Genomic DNA, 21,657 nt, shown 5'->3' with positions numbered 1-21,657 from the left:
TTGTGACCATATGAGATCCTTTTTTTGTTTAAACAGCCATGGTAATTCTTTAGTATATTAGAGTGGCAACACCACTATGCCATTTTGAGTGTATTACCTAGAGTTGTACTTTAAAGCGGATCTGAACTCAGAATGTCCTCTTTGCTTTAAACTATATGCAACAGCATAATAACCCTTAAACAAAAAACATTTTCTTTATTGCAGCTATGATAAATCTGCACAATTTTTACTTCCTGATTCATGGAAGCAGACATCTTGTTAACATCCTGTGCTTTCAAATGAGCTTATCTGCCATGGCAGTCACATGACACGGGAGAGATCAAATTACTACTTGTGATTAGAAACAAATGAGGGGAAATTAAGCAGGCTAAACTCTTTAAATACATACAGGGTGCATTTCTCTGTTTTACTTCTGTCTTTTGCAAGAGTTCAGGTCCACTTTAATCTGCTTGCCTCTGTAATGTATGTGTTGTACCTCCCTCGCCAATATCTATTTAATCATCGGTTTAATCTTCTTTTAGGTCATCAGCCACATTTCACAATGTTTGATGGGGACTATGACTACCTCATCAAATTCCTAGCACTGGGAGACTCCGGCGTTGGGAAAACCAGCTTTCTTTACCAGTATACAGATGCAAAATTCAATTCTAAGTTCATCACAACTGTAGGCATTGATTTTCGGGAAAAGAGAGTGGTAAGTTTTTGTGGTTTTTTTTTTTTTTTTTTTGATTTTTTTTCTTTGCTTTCTTTTTTTGTTTTCTTGGGTGGAATGTTTTGTTTACTTGGGTTGGGGAGAAAACTAGACATGCCATACTACTAAATATAAAGTTAAGTACTACTTTAACATTTTTAAGCTGTCTGATTTAAGGTTACCCATCCCCCCCCCTCCCCTTCCCAACCACCGCCAAACATTTGGGTAATGTCCGTTCACTGACTCTTAGTTAAAACTCTTAAATGCTCCAGCACAGTAATGCACTTGCATGTTTGCTTCCACTTTTTGACTTAAAACATAACATTTATGAAAGTGCACCACAACATCCACCCTGTTGCCAATGCAGAGGAAATTGCACACAATTATGTTGGAGGGCGAGACTTTGTTTTGAAATTTACAGTGCAGAGAGATAGACTATTATAAGGAGGTGGAATTACTAAACTGCAGGCACTGCAAGGGGGCTTTTCATGCTGGGATTATTTCTAGAGCTTGCTTTTTAAAGCTACTTTCCACAGTACAGAAACATTGTAACTGTTTACCTTTTCTTAGGTAACCAGTTGTACAGGTTTAGTTGCTATTTAAAGCAAGTAATTTGGCCATCATGTAACAAGGCTAAGGGCAGGGTCAGAGGGCTTTATCCTGTAGCAACCAGTGAGCTACCATCTATAATTGTTCCACTATCTGTTAGTGAAAGGTGACATTCCACCAATATCATGGTATTGTCTTAGTGTTGCTCTTAGCACCCCCTTGATAGATAAAGGCTTGTACATAATTTCAATAAATGCCACCCTTAACGATTGGTGCTTGATCGTTGGTGACATTGTGGGGAACGAGCACTGTACAGACTGGACCCGAGTGAGCCTGTTACCGGGGCTTATCTCGGCTGAACGGCAGACTGCGGGAGGACAGCGTGGGATTTAGACAAACTTGTGCTGCTGGAGGAAGCTGTGGGTGAGTATGGAATCTTCGTTATGGGACAGCTCTGTACAATTTAAGGATGAGCCTGACTTGCCCTAAAAAAAAAGTTGGAATCAGTAAGGATGAGTCCGGCTCATCCAGTAATTACTATTACTTACCAGCGGTGTTGCTGGCATGCGGGATCCCTCCACAACACCTGGTGGCTACCGTATGAGCATATTCCCATCTTAATCACGATGATCCCCTTGTTTTTCTCCTTTGGCACTTCCTGTCCCTCGGCGAACATGTCCCTCGGATGAAGCTGCGTGCGCCCCCTGGTGCTGGCCGTCATCACATCAGGTGGCAAATTCAGCACTACTGCCCATGGCAGCAAATAATAAAGTTAAAAAAAAATGATTTAAAAAAGTGTTTTAATATTTTACACATGCTTGTGGACAGTTGCAGTTGGTCCACAAAAATAGTTACAATATAAAGAACCGCTTAGAAATTTTTTTTTTACCACTTTTGGTACAAAAATCGGAGGGAGATTAAATGCCAGGGAGGTTAAGAAAAGACGACATTGGGTTTAGACAGCTGTCAGGTATGATTCAGGTGCCAAAAGTTGATTTGTAAATAAAAAAACAGGTTGTGCAGTGACCATTTTCTTTTTAAGGTGTTTTAATTTTGCAATGTATGGTTAGTGAGATATTAACCACTCCTGTACTTGCAGTTTCTGGTCCTTTAAAGGAATCATCATGCAAAAAATAAATGAGTTTCACTTACCTGGGGCTTCTACCAGCCCAATGCAGCCATCCTGTGCCCTTGTAGTCACTCACTGCTGCTCCAGTCCCCCACCGCCAGCTAGTTTCATTTTTGCCGACCTCTGAGTCGGAGAGCTGCATTACTGGTGCCTAAAGCGTGCCTTTGCAGCAGAGCAGCTGCCTGGACGTGAGGATCACGTCGGGCGGCTGCAATTGTTAAGGATCAGAGACTTTTTTTTTTTTTTTTTTCCTTAAAATGAAGCTGTGAATACTTTGATTGGCTCACAGTGATCACGGAGTCAGGAGCCAATTGGAGCCAATCAAATTGGCACCTGACCGGCTCATGGAGCTCTGCTGTCATTATGACAGCAGAGCGATCAGGCTGCAGTGGCTGTAGAGCAATATGAACATCAGGAGTGATGAGACCACACGGCGTTGTGATTGAAATCTACACCATGGTAGATATATCTGCTCCCAAACAGGACGTAGATTTCAGTCATGACCAGTCAGGACTCCAGAAGAGTGCGTTTCAGGGTTGCAAAGAAGTTAAATGAGTGAAGAGTCAGTGGGCCTAATCATGTTCACTTTTTCTCCTAGGTGTACAATGTGAGGTCGCACTCACTCGGCATCCATCACTCTCAGATGGTCAGGTGTGCAGATCAAATAGTCCTGGACACCATGGGACTTCAAGGAACAGCAAAAACAAGAAATGATCCGCACCACCTTCAAAGAAAGCCTGTTCTGTTTATTCAGATAAAAACCTACAAAATTTAAAAAGAACTGAGGCAGGACAGTCCACTGTTTCGGGCTCCTGCCAATCATCATGCTGCCTAGTTCTAAAAGTGACATACAATACATGCAAATATATACACAAATGCAACCAATCCCTGATCATATACTAATTAGAGGACCTGATGGGAAACAGCCTATTTACATATCTAGTCACACCTCCAGCAACCCCATTGATGGATCCAACTAGGACCCAAACATTTGAAAAACTCAAGGCTGAAATATAATGATAAAAATGATCAGGCATACCTTATGAATCCTACCAATTTAGTAAACCAGATAGTCTTCATGTGCTTAAATTTGTTTAATTTCAACTTGCAAAAACGTCATAAAAAGGTGAATCACAAAAACATTTTTTAAAACATCCTAAAAACATTAAAGACCTGCACTGGAACTGCCTCTTACTTGAATCCCACTGTCACTGTGATAATATAATACCAAATTGGCCGCCCAGCCTCAGCCTATGCATGCCAATCGGTTAACAATCACATTGTGACAATAGTGGGCCCACCACCAGGCGCACACCATGAGGCCTCAACATGCACCCCCCTGCTGCAGCGCCCTGTCGCTCAATGTTGGCCGGCTTATCCCTAATTGCATGTAGTGTTTTCCACTTACTGACACCCGATTGGGCACACTGTAATGGGGGTATAGCACGAGTTTCTAACCCTCTCTCCACTTAACAGATGGACATTTTCTTCATTACTTGCTATATCGCTGCCCGTTTGTTGGATGTCTGTCCAAACTGCCACTTTGCCTGGCTAAGAGCATACAGTTCTTCCGCTTTCAAGGGTTGCATTGATACTGGCTGGGATAACATCCCACTACTCACGGACACATCTCTGGCTTCTCAACATTGAAGTTCTATATTAAGGAAAAGGTAGTGCCCTGGGGCCTAAGAGAGCGGATAGTGCCGGCAGAACATCTACAGACAGAGCGGTTTATGATTATATGGAAGGAAGATTGTATTAGAAGAGGTATAGAAATCATGAATAGGATAGTAGATGAGGAGGAATTACAACTGGGTGAACTAAATGAGGAGATTGAGGCAAGTAAGGATAAGTTGGATATATATCAAAACAACCCCAAATTTGAGAAACTGAATAAACAACTGAAAGTAGATGTTGAAAAAAATCAAGAAAAAATAAAGAGGGAAAAGTTACAGAAGTTCCATGAGGATGTAAAATCCTGGAACAAAGGAGAATTTTATGAATGTCAGAGAGGGAGACCCAGGAGTAGATCGAGGAGTAGACAGTGGAGGAAGAAAAAGGAAGAGGAGGGTAAGGGGGAGGCAGGTGCAGGAAAAGGTGGGGCGGTGGTTTTTTTAGAACAGGAGACAGAAATAGAAGACGAAGAGGAAGAAGACGGGGTGATAGAAAAGGAAGGAATAGGGGTAAAGAGTATCTTGAAAACACAGAAAGAGAACCAGAAGGAAGTGAAAAAGAGAGTCCAACCAGTGAGGGGACAGAAGTAACAGACGAACTAATGATGAATAATGATGTCATTAACTTGACGGATTTGGTTCTCACCGAGGACTGTTATAGTTTACTTAAAAAAGGTCTGTCTTTTGCACCATTCACTGGTGGGGATGAGTTTGATGTGTTTAAAGACCTAACATTCTTCCTAAGAAGAGTGGCCCTTAAGTTAATGTTCGATGAACAAGGAGACTTGGAAATGAATGAGGGAAATATTCAGGATTTGAGCCATGTGGTGGGTCAAATGTCAATCCAGGATCGGAGTGCCCTTAGAGATCTTGAATCCCTCTGGGATGAGGGAAAAGTTGAGGAAGGTAGTATTAAGGAATGGAGGGAACATCTGAACCCGTGTCCCCAAAAGGTTCGAAAGAAATCGTGTTTTATGCCCCAATTGAATTATAAACTAAAAACTTTCCGGGATCTTGTACAGAAAGATATGGAAAAGATAAATTGGACCCCCCCAAAAAACCCCAAAAATGACAACTTAACTCCTGGGGAGAGACAAGCATTGGATTGGTTGAAAGAAAGGGATGACATTGTCATTCGTGGTAGTGACAAAGGAGGGAATGTTGTTCTCCTTAGTTCTGAGTTTTATAAAAAAGAATGTCTAAGACTGTTAAAAGATGAAAATACTTATTTAAGATTGAGAGAGAATCCATTTTTGACAATTAAGACCAAGGTGAATCTGTTGGTGGATGGAGGGAGAGATTTGGGGGTGCTCACGAGGAGGGAGGCGGAGTTCTGCAGCGTGACGACTTTTAGAGCCCCCATTTTCTACATAATACCTAAGATCCACAAGGATAGGATGAGACCCCCGGGGCGGCCGATAGTATCGGGAATTGGTGGACCATTGGAGAAACTGGGAAAGTTTCTTGATGGCAAATTAAAACCTTTGGTAGAGACTCTGCCTTCGTTTGTAAGGGATACTGGCGATGTGTTGGCCGTCCTGGGGGGCCTACCTGTTGGTGATGAAGATTTAATTGTAAGTGTGGACGTCGAAGGCCTATATACGTCGATACCCCATCAGGTGGGTTTGGCAGCTACGGCCTTCTTTCTCCGTGAGCGCTTCCCGGATTCTCCACTCCACAATGAGTTCATAGTGGAGGCGTTGCAGTTGGTCCTTGAGTACAACTGCTTCTGCTTCGATGGCCGCTACTACCGCCAGACCAGGGGCACGTCGATGGGGGCATCCTGCGCCCCGGCCTACGCATGTCTCCACCTGGGGCTATGGGAGCGGCAGGATGTCTATCCCTCTGGGCTCTTCCAGAGGCATGTGCGCCTCTGGTTGAGGTTCATAGACGACGTGCTCTTGGTCTGGAGAGGCACAGGTGAACAATTGGGGCGATTTATTGAAGAGTTGAATGTGAATGAAAGAAATTTGAAATTCACCTATGATTGGTGTCAAAGTGAACTGTCGTTTTTAGATCTAAAAATACGTAAGGAAAGAGGGGTTCTGGTAACCTCTACTTTTAGGAAACCTACGGCTGGGAATACTTTGTTGCATTACTCGAGCCATCATTTGGAATCACAGAAAAGGGCAGTACCAAGAGGGCAGTTCCATAGACATAGGAGGAACTGTACCAGTGATGAGGACTTCATGAGGGAGGGTTATGAGCTGAGTAGGAGATTAGTAGAAAGAGGGTACCCAGAGGAGTTGGTGGACCAGGAGTTTCAGAGGATGATGGAGAAAAAAAGAGAGGAGTTGCAAAAGGGTCGTTCACCTCGTAAAAAAATGAAAGATGGGCAAAACAAGAAAGATCCCCTAAGATTTGTGACAACATATGGGGCTCATTGGTATTCATTGCAAAGGATTTTACAGAAGCATTGGGGAATTTTAACACTCGATAAGAGAATAAAGAACTTTGTAGGTGAGAGACCCTATATGACAGCGAGGAAAGCCCCTAATTTGAAGAATAAATTAGTGAGATCGGAATTTGTGAGCAGAGACAGGGAAACTTGGCTTAATAAATTTCCACAAAAATTTGGGATGTCCAGCTGTGGCGATTGCAATGTGTGTAGTTTGGTGGAGAGAACAAAAACGTTTATGAATGCTAAGGGCACTAGATCATTTGAGATCAGAGATAACATCAACTGTAACTCAGAAAGAGTGGTCTATTGTATCAGGTGTCCCTGTAACCTACTGTACATAGGGAAAACAAAACGGCGTCTGGGTACCCGAATTGGGGAGCATGTGAAGAATATCGAGAAAGCGGAAAAAGATAGCCCCTTGGGGACCCATTTTGCACGCTTCCATAACAGGGACCCCAGTAAGCTGAGATATAAGGGGATTGTGAAGCAAAAAGTGTCTCATAGAGGGGGTGACATAGAGAATGAACTTTACAAGATTGAGGCAACCTGGATCGATCGTCTGGGGACCAGAATACCAGATGGACTGAACTCTGATTTAAATATGGTCTATTTTCTGGAATAATTTGTTGGGGGTATAGTGAAGATTAAGAATATGACTCATGATGGTCAATGGATGTGAGAAAAGATATATTGTGACGGAGAGACAATAATAATAAATGGTTAAATAAGAGAATTGTATGTGCTCTAGAGGAATCCCGCTTTGCCCTTCAGTATGACCACAAGAAAGATGGCTGAGATGAAGTGGGCGGAAACTGCCAGCGGAGGATGGTGTAGCTATAAAGGATGGAGAGCTACAGGAAAAGCCAACCCCTATTCACTTTGAGAAAGCCCCGTGGGCGGGGCGAAACGCGTCAGTGGGCGGGGACTGACCAGCACACGTGAGCGCTCACGAAGCCCGGGACGCCGGGCCACACCATGCAACTTCACGGCGGAAGATGATGGCAGCAGCAGGAAGCGGATTGGAGTGAGGTGACGCGGAATCGCGTCGGGCATTTATTGGAGCCCTGAGCATTGCTCCCTCATGTATGCTGAGAAGCCAGAGATGTGTCCGTGAGTAGTGGGATGTTATCCCAGCCAGTATCAATGCAACCCTTGAAAGCGGAAGAACTGTATGCTCTTAGCCAGGCAAAGTGGCAGTTTGGACAGACATCCAACAAACGGGCAGCGATATAGCAAGTAATGAAGAAAATGTCCATCTGTTAAGTGGAGAGAGGGTTAGAAACTCGTGCTATACCCCCATTACAGTGTGCCCAATCGGGTGTCAGTAAGTGGAAAACACTACATGCAATTAGGGATAAGCCGGCCAACATTGAGCGACAGGGCGCTGCAGCAGGGGGGTGCATGTTGAGGCCTCATGGTGTGCGCCTGGTGGTGGGCCCACTATTGTCACAATGTGATTGTTAACCGATTGGCATGCATAGGCTGAGGCTGGGCGGCCAATTTGGTATTATATTATCACAGTGACAGTGGGATTCAAGTAAGAGGCAGTTCCAGTGCAGGTCTTTAATGTTTTTAGGATGTTTTAAAAAATGTTTTTGTGATTCACCTTTTTATGACGTTTTTGCAAGTTGAAATTAAACAAATTTAAGCACATGAAGACTATCTGGTTTACTAAATTGGTAGGAAACAGTGTTTTGAGCAACCAGAGTGTCTCCTCCTTGGAGTGGTGCAAAATTTCTAAACATGAGGCCGCTGAATAAATTAGTGGGTTTGATTCTATACCTTATGAATCCCTTAATAAAAGATCTACCAGATCGCACTAGTGGCACTAGCTGATTATCCACAAAATATCCAAAAAGTATCAGTACAATAAAAGTACAAATACGCATGAGTATGACGCATGTCCGCGTCAGCAAGCCGCGACAACGGAAAAAGAAAGTACGCGTTCATACCAACGTACGCTTAAAGATGAGGCAATTACGCATACTAAACCACCAATGAGAATAGTACGCATCAATATTGGTATATACAAAAGCCTCTTCATAGAGGCCCATAAAGAGGTTAGCATAGACAGGGGCCACACTCGACCCCATCGCCGTACCTCTACACTGAAGGTAAAAGGAACCATCAAAAAGAAAATAATTCTCTCTCAGGATAATATTATGGAGTGCCAACAGGAAGGTCCTTTGAGAATCATCAAAATCAGATGAAGTGAACAAATAATGCTCCACAGCCTCATGTGGGATGGAGGTGTAGAGGCTTTCCACATCCAGAGTCACCAGCAGCCAATGATCACCAACATCAGTGAACTTACCGATCTCTTTAAAAAAAATAGATCTAATGGAAAAAGGAAGAAGAGGAACCCTAGGAGACAGGACAGACAAGATAGGGTCACCTTTGTTTATACTTAGTGTTATCAGTGGTCAGGTGGAACGGTGTATTAAACGACACTGGAATATTCTTAGAGATTCATTACCTTATATTGAGGAATTTAATCGCCCCCTATGTTCTGTTATAAAAAAAGCACCTTCCCTTAGGAGTAAATTGGTACACTCTGACATTAATGTTAGACATAGACAACCTAAACAATGTGGTACTTTTCCATGTTTACAATGTCATATTTGCAATAGCCTTATTAAGGGGGATACCTTTTTTTCATCCAATGAGTGGCAAACGATCTACAATCCATGAAGGATATTCTTGTGATTCAAGTTGGGTAGTCTATATGCTTAAGTGCCCTTGTGGCAAGTGTTATATCGGACAAACGACACAGAGATTAAAAGATCGTTTAGCTTCACACAAATCAACAATTCATAAAAAGAATATGGATCAGGCTGTTTCAGAACATTTTACCACTCATGGACATAATGTTAGTCAGTTGAGGGTTTGTATCATTGATGGGGTTCAACAGGACAATAAGGGGGGGGGGGGGGGTGATTGTATAAATTATTAAAATTGGAATCTAAATGGATCAGAGAACTTGATACTGTGAATACTGGGTTAAATAGGGAATATTATTTGAGGCTAGATTGGTAATTCTGGTAGCTCATGGGTACATATGTATATAGTGGCCTTGTTGGCTTTTCTGGTTATTGGGCCTTTAATGCAATCTATTTTCTGATATTCGCACTATGATGGCATAGGTTGATTATCATTTTACGCATTTTGGACTCAATGCGTCATTTTTGACGCATTGCCTCTTTACATACATATAGCTGGGATGCGGTGTTGCGTAACTTTTGACGCATGTTCGTGGTCGCTATGGTGTTGCCGATACATAGTACTGTTGCGTGATTGTGTCTTTTTGAAGAGTATATACGTCATTGTGAGGCGTTGCCGCTATGCGGATTTATGTCATTTTGATGCTTACTATTCTCATTGGTGGTTTAGTATGCGTAATTGCGTCATCTTTAAGCGTACGTTGGTATGTTTACATTGTCGCGTCGTGTGACGCGTACTTTCTTTTTCCGTTGTCGCGGCTTGCTGACGCGGACATGCGTCATACTCATGCGTATTTGTACTTTTATTGTACTGATACTTTTTGGATATTTTGTGGATAATCAGCTAGTGCCACTAGTGCGATCTGGTAGATCTTTTATTAAGGGATTCATGAGGTATGCCTGATCATTGTTATCATTATATTTCAGCCTTGAGTTTTTCAAATGTTTTGGTCCTAGTTGGATCCACCAATGGGGTTGCTGGAGGTGTGACTAGATATGTAAATAGGCTGTTCCCCATCAGGTCCTCTGATTAGTATATGATCAGGGATTGGTTGCATTTGTGTATATATTTGCATGTATTGTATGTCACTTTTAGAACTAGACAGCATGATGATGGGCAGGAGCCGGAAACAGTGGACTGTCCTGCCTCATAGTTCTTTTTAAATTTTGTATGTTTCTATCCGAATAAACAGAACAAGCTTTCTTTGAAGGTGGTGCGGATCATTTCTTGTTTTCACTTTTTCTCCTAGGACATAATTTTTCATCTTCTGTTTAAAATAAGTTTTGCACTCTGCAATTGAAAAAGTGAAAAAGCACTGTCAAAATTAGTATTTTCTTGCTTACTTGTGGCTTAAACTGCATTTTATTTATAATGTGAAAATATCACCTAGGAGAAAACTTGAATTGGACTGAATCAGCCGATAATCAGGCATGTGTACAGAGGCACACAATCCCCGATCTGCAAGTGATCTGCCCAGTGGATCAACTCTCACCCAGCAATGGACGATTCCTTTGTGCACACCGCTTCCCCACCTGCCACATGGTGTCACACACTGCTCCATCTCCCCATTGCACAACAGTATGCAGCGCCAGCTACACAGAGCTGACTCCCGTCTGTGCAGCTGGCCCAGCGATGTCGCCCAAGGGGATTGGGTCCCGATCCCCAACGGCGACATCCATCAAAGGTGTGTACGCACCTTAAAGTAAAGGTCCAAGGAAAAAAAAAATCCACTTACCTGGGGCTTCCTCCAGCCCGTGGCAGCGTCCTGTGCCCTTGCAGCAGCTCCGGAGGCTCCCAGTCTTCTCCGCTGCAGAACCCGATCTTGCCAGGTCGGGTTCCGGGTCGGCGTCTTCTGCGCTCCACCGCGCGGGTCGCGTGCTCCGCCCGACGTCATCAGGACGGTACTGCGCAGGCGCAGAACTACTGCTCTTGTTGAGAACACACCTGATAAGTACATGAATAATCATGTGGCCCGCTAAGTTCCACCCCTGCGTGTGATGACCATATTTCTCTGGTGCTTCTGTTGCTCTGCCCATATTATCTGAAATGGGGAACTCTGTGTTCATGCCAATTCTCCAAATTTTTTTATATAAGGTTTTCATTTTTTTAAATCTTGTTAAATGTCTTTTTCCATCTCTCTTTTTTTCAATAAATGTTATACCTGTGTGCTGATATTTAATGGCCATCTATGATCTTTTCAAAGGTTTATCGATCAAATGGCCCTGATGGTGTAGCTGGCAGAGGTCAAAGGGTTCACTTGCAGCTCTGGGACACAGCTGGTCAGGAAAGGTGAGTTCTACCAGAAGTAAATGAGGATAAGTAAAGCACTATAGTGATCACAGACAATGTACCTGCTATTGGGATATGTTTGTTCGCTTCAATAATATTTAGCCAATCATTTTATTATTAGAGTGCTTGTATATGCAACTCTGGCATTTCCTTCATATAGCTATGCCTATGATTAGTACCTAGGTACTAGATCCTACTACTTTGAGAGTTTAGACCTACTCTCTGTAGTAATACTTCTGGATTACTGGTATTTATGAAACAAATATCAAGCTGTATACATCATAGTTTCTATTAACGTACATTCTGAAAATTGTCTGTATAATGCAGCTGTGCTCTTCTTATGATTTGTAATTGTGAGTTCAAAGAACAGATTAAATTATACTTTACCTGGTCTTCAGCTTGTGCTGGTCTTCTAAATCTATCTGCTGTTACAAAAGTTTTAATGAAGGTGTAAACTGCATTCAGTGCATCCATTTTTTACATTGTGTTTTAACAGTGTGGTATTCTGTATTGTAGTCTCCCCAAAAATATAGTAGGCATCCCAGAGACTGGAAAGTATTATAGGAGGAACTAAAATGAGCATAGTTCACCAAACGTACGTGACGGAGCACAGTTTAAACTCAAAGATATGCAATGGCAGATGTGTGTGTAAAAGTGGATGATGATGAACTAAGACTTGGGTTTGATGGCATCCAATTTTCAAGTTTTACTAAACTTAGTTTCTGAAATCCCAAGAGAAACCCTGTAGCACAATGCACATTTTATACACCATTCACTACACTCCATCTGTATCCACAGTTTGAGAAAGTGCTGAATTCAGGCCTCTTAAAGCCCCATACACACGGGGTACGGCCGTCGCCGCAGCCAAGTGGCACGCGCGTGTTGCGGCGACAGGTCGCCCGTGTGTATAACGCGCGCCCCGAACCGTCGCCCGTCGGAGCTGTCGCCAGGCGATTGACATGTTCAATCGCCGGCTACAGCTGTCGCCGCGACTTCGCCTGAACTGTCGCTAGTCCCGCGTGAGTACGCGGGCTAGCGACAGGAGACCTACGCGAGTGAATGGAGCATCCGGCCGGGGATGCTCCATTCACAAACCGCTTCCGCCGCGTCTCTGCCTTTCTGGCGAGACGTGTGGACAGCTGTCGCCGGCAGGGAGCTATCGCTCCCTGTTCGCGTGCGCGCATGCTACGGGGGACAATTGTCCCCCGTGAGTATGTAGCTTTATAAGCCCATACACACGGGCTACAACTGTTGCAGGAAACACATGGTGCGCGCATGTTGCGGCAACAGGTCCTCCATGTGTGTATGAGGCGCGCGCAAGGAACTGTTGCTAATCAGAGCTGTCTCGAGGCGATTGACTTGTCCAATCGCCGGCAACAGCTGTTGCAGCAACCGTCCCTAGTCTCAAATCGGTGCAGTCGTGTGTATGCTAGTCTCTAGCAACTCTTGTGAGTCCGACAGTTCATTGAACCTGCGACAGAAATTGCTGAGCAACAGTGTCTGCTATGTTGCAGACAGGTTGTTGCCGCGTGTATACAATCGTTGCTTGTATACAACTGTCGTTGCCGGAGACTTTCAACTGTTGCTTGTCTCCATGCAACTGCAGACATCCGTGCCTCGTGTGTATGTAGCTTATGGAACTTTACCAGGGCAGTTAACTGCTTGGTTTTATCACTCCTTCACTGCTTGTGTGTCAAAAAATGAATGGATCCTAATCTTCCAGTACATACAGGTTGGCATGGTTCAGGGTGGCAAAAAATAAAACATGGCAGTGTTCGGCAAATTATAACTGCATGTCCCAGCAGTTAACTACCATATATTGAAAAAATAGTGAAGAACAGAGATTACTTTTTTTTCCTTATGGCAGTCCGCATAGAAAGATGCCTGGCTCAGCTACAAGTAATATGAATATTGGGTACTAATTATGATTGTGTGTGTGCAAGAAAGAGCAAGATAATCTAAGTATGTTTTTCTGCATTGCATTGGCTCTCTTGAATGTTCAGTTGTAAAATGACCGCACATCAATTATTAAGAAAAGCCATTCCTCAAAAACAGGACCCAAATTGTCAAGCTGGGCAACCTCTCTTTCTGACCAAGGGTCACCAACACTGGTGCCCCACAAGGCTGCATCTTGTCACCAATCCTGGTCTCTGCCTACACAAACAACTGCACCTCCATGGCAAGCTCTGTTAAGGTTGTGAAATGTGCAGGCAACGCAACCATTGTTGGCCTTGTAACCAAGAATGGACTACTGCCAGGAGGTTGACAGTTTGCTGCTGGTGCAAAGAGAACAAGCTGGTCTTCAACACAGCCAAAACTGTCAATGATGATCGACTTCAGCAAACATGCCTCCAATCCACCCCCAATCTACACCAATGGCACTATAGTCAACAGAGTATCCAGCATTTGTCTCCTGGACACGACCCTTCCTGTAGATCTACTGAAGGCAGGAAAAGCTTTTACTAGGTCATGCAGAAGCCCCAGGTCATGCAATGAGGTAAATTGTTGATGCAGCTCAGGGTACATCAGTAGTTCCAATAAAACGGTCGCAGAAGGGAAATAATTGCTTGCATCAGCTGGAAAGTGCTGTTCCCACGCTACAGCCACAACTCTTTTGAAAAACACAAAATAGCATGGGTACTGGAAGTTAGAACACTGTACACTCGCACCTGTACTGTTGTTGGGGATGCATGTGAGAAGGGGAGTGCAAGAACGAGAGTAAATGCATGTTTGAGCTCATACACCAGACATCTAGGTGATGGGCTAGGAAGTGCAAAAAGGGAGGAGAGCATATTAGCGAGGGGCGGAGAAGTGCAAATTGTAGCGGGAGAGCAAGGGGAGATGAGAATGGGGATAGTGGGCAGGCAGTAAAGTGTTGGCAGGATAGGAGTCTGGATTTCTCTTCCAGCTTGCATCTGAGTTGGCAGCTTAAAGCAGGAATGATCATGTGACCACAGCCCAAAAAGAGGATAATTTGCTTTAAAACAATATTTTGCAGTGCTACATTTTTATGCTACAGAGAATGCAAAGCATTATTTTTGTTTTACATTTTAAACCTAGTTTGTGTTTGCGTTAAGAACTGGACAGTATGGGAGGAATCCAGGTTCTGTGTTTGGCCTTTAGGAGGCTCTAATGCCTGGTACACACCATGCTATGTCCCGTCAGATCGACTGGTCAAAACAATAGTTTCCGATATGTGCAATCAGATTTCGTATTGATTGATTTTCCAATCCCTTCAGTACAAAATCGATCAAAAATCAGATTGGACCTGTTGGAAATTACTCATTCGACCCATCGATCTGATGGGAATCTGCATAGTGTATACCTGGCATAACATTTCAGTGAATCTGTGAAGGCCCTTTAATAGCATTAGTGGTACAGCATGAGTGCCCAGGCAAAGTGTGTTCCAAAATCTAAATTCTATGCTGGCTTACGGAATAATTAAAGTTATCCATTTACTAGTTTAAGGTCCCGGTTTTAACATAGCTTCACTGTAAAAACAAGTAGTGGTTTCTGCATGATAAACAAATGTAAACTCACTTTATGAATGAGAACAGTGGGCAGCACAGTGGCATAGTGGATAGCGCTCTGGGTCCCTGGTTTGAATTCCAGCCAGGTCAACACCTGCAAGGAGTTTGTTTGTTCTCCCCGTGTCTGTGTGGGTTTTCTCCGGGTACTATGGTTTCCTCCCACATCCCAAAAACATACAGACAAGTTAATTTGCTTCCCCTCAAAATTGGCACTAGACTACGATACATACACTACACTATACATACATAGATGTATGACTATGGGAGCCCCTCTGAAGGACAGATAAGTGACAAGACAGTATACTCTGTACAGTGCTGCGTAAGGTGTCAGCACTATATAAATACTAGATGATGATGATGATGATGATAATTGGCTCTTGGTGCATGCAAAGGAATATACATTTTATTAAAATATTACAACAAACATATACACTTAACAAAACACCGCCTGTCAACCACCATCACAGAGGCTGCTGTCCTCTGAATACATCTGCCAAATACTGTCTATCACAGGCCCTGTAGTGGCCGGACCGCTCAATGCCTTCCAATGTATTTCAACCCACAGACTGTCCAACTTCTTGGGCGCAATCGATGAGCTGGAACCATTGGAATTTTGGCAGCAGACAGGCTAGAAGGGGGCTTGCAAACTACAGTAATCCAAATTGCACACTATTTCAGGGTACAAAGTTGCATCCACCTCTGTAGAAGGACAGAGGACCTATGCTAACTGATTCTAAGACCTGCGGATAAAAAAGGTTAAAACATACTCTATTTTATCTGGCTATATGAACAGTAGTAGAGACTCTTCGGAAAGCCAGGATGTGTTCTGTGTGGCTGAATAGTAGGTGTAGCTGAGAAATAAATGACTTTTAGAATTATTTTATTAGAAATGCAATGTTAATGATTTTTTGTATATATTAATTATTTAAAGTAACAAAGAGAATAGTAACATAGTGTAAAAATGAAAAGGAAAGTAATAAACGAATACTTAGGTTCCGATGAAATATATCGCTTTGGGAAGCAAGTTAAAATCCTTTGTTCCAGATTGAAAGAAACAGAGAACCAGCTCCATGGTCCTCCGGCTGGTTCTAGTCAGATGGCAATTGGGAGAACTGCATTAAAAACTAGCTAAACTTTTTTTCTGCTGTTATGTTTTGGAGTTATCACATACTTTAGGAGCACTGGCCCTTTAGTAGTGAGTGCCAAACAGTTGAATGCTGGGGGTTCTTTTTATCCATAAATTATTCCTCCTCTTACATTTATTTCCCTGCCTAGCCTATCTGAAAACATGATCCTCTGCTCACTTGTGTTTACAAGCAAGGCTGAGGTGACTCAGTGATTGGAGGAGAAAAGAAAAAAACTGTGCAGTTCCTAGTATACGCCTCAGTGGGAGTGTCTGAAGACTCTGGGAGGAGGGCAGCTAATGAATACACAATAAGCAAGTGAAAGGGGGCGGGGGGGGGGGACAAGAGTCAGGGAGGATATGATGTCAGTGTTAGCTAAGCAAGATGACCACTGCCTAGAATAGAATTTTCTGCTTTTCCTTTATAAAATTCATAGGAATCATTACATGAATAGCACAATACATCTGTTATGTAAGTAGAACTAGTATTTATCTACTTACATGTGTTTTTTATTTCTAGGTTAACATGGGTGTTGCTTGTTCTTTAAAGAGACACTGAAGCAGAAAAAAACTTGATTTGTATGTGTAGTACAGCTAAAAATAAAACATTAGGAGCAGAACCATAGGTCTAATATTGTTTCCAGTACAGGAAGAGTTAAAGGGAACCTAAACTGAGGATATAGATTTTTCCTTTTAAAATAATACCAGTTACCTAACTTTCCTGTTGATCCTGTGTCTCTAATACTTTCAGCCATAACCCCTGAACATGCATGCAGATTAGGTGCTCTGACTGAAGCCAGACTGGATTAGCTACATGCTTGTTTCAGGTCTGTAATTCAGCCACTACTACAGCCAAAGAGATCAGCAGGACTGCCAAGCAACTGGTATTGTTTAAAAGGAAACCTCTATATCCCTCTGTTTAGGTTGCCTTTAAACTCCAGTTGTTATCTATACAAAAGAGCCATTGAGCTCCACAACTTTCAAAGTCGCAGAGAGCTCTGTCTTCTGAAGCTCATCATCTCACCTGTCAGACATTGTATTTTCTTTTTCTCAGGTCAATAGTTCACTGGCCTGCTCTGTAAAATCATTTAGAAAGCTGAGTAGTGTGTAAACTGAAAATATTAGAGAATGATGCAATGTTATAAAAAAAACACGATATAACTGAAAATAAAATTATGAGAATATTTTCTTTGCTACTAATGTTCTAGTAAATATCCGTACTACACAACCAATTCATTATATCATATATATTTTTTTTGCTTCAGTGTCTCTTTAAATAATACCAGTTGCCTGGCAGTCCTACTGAACTCTTTGGATGCAGTAGTGCAGGGGTAGGGAACCTATGGCTCAGAAGCCAGATGTGGCTTTTTTGATGGCTACATCTGGCTCACAGACAAATCATAGGGGTTGATTCACTAAGCTACACTGCTCGAACAGCGCAGCTTAGTGTGGCAGCGCAAGTAACATTTTCAAAGTAGGCACGCTACTGCTGTAGCATGCGCTACTAACTTACTCACACTCCCCTCAAAACTAACAGATGCTCCATTTGTCCCACTCTGGATCCTGTCAGGTCCAGTGACTTTGTAGGATGAGATCCTCCCACTTTGGCCCTATAGGCTGCCTGTCAAGTGACAGGCAATTGGGCCAATCAAAGTGTGGGGATCTTGTCCCACACAGTGAATCGACCCCCAAGTCAGCTAGCTAATTGTACAAGCTGTTAGTCAGTATTTCTCCTGTCTGGCTCTCGGGGAAATTGCTGATGTTGCTGAAACCCAAGAGAAGCTGAAGACATGTCTAACACTTTAACCACTTGCCGACCGCGCACTCATAACGCGCGTCGGCAAAGTGGCAGCTGCAGGACCAGCGACGCAGTTCTGCGTCGCCGGCTGCAGGCTAATTAATCAGGAAGCTCGCGCGAGCGGCTGCTTCCTGTCAATTCACAGCGGGGGGCTCCGTGAATAGCCTGCGGGCCGCCGCTCGCAGGCTAAATGTAAACACAAGCGGAAATAATCCGCTTTGTTTACATTCGTACAACGCTGCTAACAGTAGCAGCGTTGTACTAGATCAGCGATCCCCGGCCAATCAGCGGCCGGGGATCGCTGTCACATGACAGGCAGGAGCCTGTTAGAGGCTGCACAGGACAGATCCTTTTCTGTGCAGCCTCTGATCTCAGAGGGGAAGGGAGGTAGGAGAGGGAGGGGGTGAATGTCGCCGTGGAGGGGGAGGTGCCCCCCCCCCGCAAACCTCAGCCAGCAGGAGCGATCAGACCCCCCCAGCACCTCATCCCCATAGGGGGGAAAAAAGGGGGGCGATCTGGTCGCTCTGCCTGCTACCTGATCTATGCTGGGGGCTGCAGAGCCCACCCAGCACAGATCACAGAATACAGCGCTGGTCCTTAAGGGGGGGTAAAGCGTGGGTCCTCAAGTGGTTAACTGCCCGGAAGATCAACTGTATACACATAACCATGGCAACAGGGATGTGAGCTCTCTGCTGCGCATGCACACTGTCCCAGTTTGAAACATATTGTATGGCTCTCAGGAAAATGCATTTTAACTATTTGACATTCCTGGACGTGAAACTCACGTCCAGGAAGCCATGTGCGCTCCTGCGCGTCCACGCGGCCGATCGCGCGCGTGCACGCGCGCTCCCGGCCGGCGGTTTGCTAGCCAGTGAATCAGTGAATCGGGCAACGGTGCCCGATCACTGATTCCTCTCCCCCGCAGAAAAAGCGACAGCTTCTCTCGGAAGCTACGCTTTTTCTGCTTCCTATGTCGCTCTAAGCGTACGTGGTACGCTTAGAGTGACGTCACTGTAAACAACTCATGGCTGCCATCTTGTGGCCAAAAAGTAAACTACATCTTAAGGTTAAATAAAAATAAAAATACACATATATTTACAAAAAAAATACAATTTCAATCCCACCCTCCCAAAAATACCCACATAAAATGTTTAATTAAAAAAAAAAAAAAACATTACAATTAAAAAAAAAAAAAAAACACAAATATTTACCTAAGGGTCTAAACTTTTTAAATATCTATGTCAGATTGAAATATTTCTTTTTTTTTTTTATTATAAGCTTGTAAATAGTGATGAATGCAAAACGGAAAAAATGCACTTTTATTTCCAAATAAAATATTGTCGCCATACATTGTGATAGGGACATAATTTAAATGGTGTAATAAACGGGACAAATGGGCATATACAATACGTGGGTTTTAATTATGGAGGCATGTATTATTTTAAAACTATAATTGCCGAAAAGTGAGAAATAATGATTTGTTTCCGTTTTCTTCTTATTCTTCCTTTTAAAATGCATTTACAGTAAAGTGGCTCTTAGTAAAATGTACCCCCCAAAGAAAGCCTAATTGGTGGCGGAAAAAACAAGATATAGATCAGTTCATTGTGATAAGTAGTAATAAAGTTATAGGCTAATGAATGGGAGGTGAACATTGTTCGGATGCATGAAGCGAAAAACGACTGAATGCGAACTGGTTAAAATATGTGGCGTTTATGGCTCTCTGCCAAAAAAGTTCCTGACCCCTTCAGTAATGTCTGAATCACACACCTGAAACAAAACATGCAGCTAAACTAGTCATACTTTTTCAGAAACCTCTGATCTGCATGCTTGTTTAAGGTCTATGGCTAAAAGTATTAGAATCAGATCAGCAGCAGGGCAGACAGGAATTCTGCATTGTTTAAAAAAAATATGCCAGACTCTATATCCCTCTCAGATCTCCTTTTAAAGCAAACATGTCAAAATCCGGCCTGCAGGCCAAATTTGGCCCTCAAGTGGTTTTTCCCCACCTTGCATTATTTTTGGCCCACTCTAGATCACCAGGGAAGCTATATTGGAGGTGAAGCCCTAGAACACCAGGGAAGCCATATGATGGGGAGGTAGGGGGAAAGCACTAAGCACTAGGGAACTGTGTAGGGGAGGGTGGTGGTTTCTTGACACCAGGGAGTTGTATAGGGGAGGGAGGACTATTAGGCACCAGAGAACTCTATAGGTAAGTAAGGTGGCCAGTAGACATTGAGGTTGGCCCGCGACTAGGTCCCAGTGTACAATTTCTGCCCACTTTGTATTTGAGTTTGACAACCCTGCTTTAAAGGGTTTCACTTCTTTTAACTTCTTGCACAAACATAGCTGTACACAGTTTGTATTGCTGTATAGTTGCCACTCTCCAATGGTTTGAACTCCTCAGTAATCCTGAGTGGTCAGCAGTGCAATGGCATATGAACACCTCATAGACAGATCGGTTTGTGAGATGACGCAGAAGGAAGCAGAAGTCTCAGTGCCTACTGTCTAACATGTTTTGCTGCATCCTCAGGAACAGCGCTGGGTTTTTGCACAATCAATGCATCCAACTAAATGGCGTACGGAAGGGTAATTTCATTCAATTTGAAAAATAACCTGTTTCTCTTTGATGTGCACTACCTCTAGGTGCAGGGCGTGACTATATGCACTGTGTGCCCTGTTGTTTGTGAATCTGTTCCTAGGGGAGTGGGAACATGCAGTCTTTGGATGTGATTCTCTCATCATGTACCTGTGCCACATTTTGTTGTGGCACCGGCGGTACATAAACTACATCCTAATGTTTTGTACTGGGGAGAGGGAGATGCCGGATACATTTTTGTGCACAAATCCAACCGCATCTTTCCTAGTGTGTGGTAAAGTTTGTTTACATTTCCTTATGTTGCCCGGCATCCTGCACAGCCAGGGTGATCATTGACCCATGCTGGTGATGATGCGTGCAGTACATCCAGCAGGGGGCATGGCTATGATCGCTGTGCTGAGACACTGTTGCCATTAGAGTCCATGGATAATATACAAATTTTGGCTTATTAGTGCTATGTTTATGTATGAGCAGTCTTCCCTCAGGTCCACTTATCTGGTCAGGTGTGCCCAGGCTCCTGATTGGTGCCTGGTGTGAGTTAACTGGTCCAAACATGTCCATTTGGACCAGTTAGCAGCTTGATAAAGAGGGATGACTACCCCTCGAAACAGTGGTCTGTCGCTGCGGATGCTTTTAAATTCTTTTATCCCTGATTTTTGAATAATTACTTCTAAGTGGTGCTGTCTCTTGTTGCATTGACAATAATAGCGCTTGCATTAAATTACAACTGTTAAATAACCCAAATACCCAAATACAAATTTTCTGATTTATTTGAAGTTACAATAAAATTAAAAGCTTAAGGGAACGATATGGAGTAGAATGTTATGTGCAGTTTTGTGTCCACCGTGCTGCACTGCATCCTCAATTCAAAAGTATCATAAATGTTCCTACAAGTATAAGAGGGCAGAGTTGGGTAATAGGAAGGACTTTAGGCCCCAGCGCCATTTGCAGCAATCCTATAACATTAGCCTGGCGTCCTATGAAGTTACCATTTTACTCCATGCCCCATTGGATACCCCCTATTTGACATTGAAATGCAACATGCAAGTCATGTCTCAGTATAGTTTAGTAGATAGGTCTTTGCATCTGTGCGTGAGACGTTATAGGTTTAGTTACCTCACACACACACACAGTACATAGTTCTGTGCTAAAGATGC

At 43.3% G+C, this 21,657-nt stretch overlaps 1 protein-coding gene across 6 annotated transcripts in view; it reads left to right on the top strand.

Annotated features, from left to right (window-relative positions):
* RAB27A (RAB27A, member RAS oncogene family) overlaps positions 1 to 21,657 on the top strand; it is a 138,498-nt gene that overhangs the window by 92,074 nt on the left and 24,767 nt on the right. For all 6 annotated transcript variants that reach the window (XM_068275482.1, XM_068275487.1, XM_068275481.1 and 3 more), the window contains 2 exons: positions 522 to 694; positions 11,368 to 11,453. In XM_068275482.1, the coding sequence (XP_068131583.1) occupies positions 542 to 694; positions 11,368 to 11,453 (239 nt within the window). In that variant the 5' untranslated portion in view covers positions 522 to 541. The remainder of the gene's footprint in view (positions 1 to 521; positions 695 to 11,367; positions 11,454 to 21,657) is intronic.

This window comes from Hyperolius riggenbachi, chromosome 3 (assembly GCF_040937935.1).
Source record: "Hyperolius riggenbachi isolate aHypRig1 chromosome 3, aHypRig1.pri, whole genome shotgun sequence".
NCBI classification, from domain to species: Eukaryota; Metazoa; Chordata; class Amphibia; order Anura; family Hyperoliidae; genus Hyperolius; species Hyperolius riggenbachi.
This window is presented reverse-complemented; position numbering and strand designations above follow the sequence as displayed.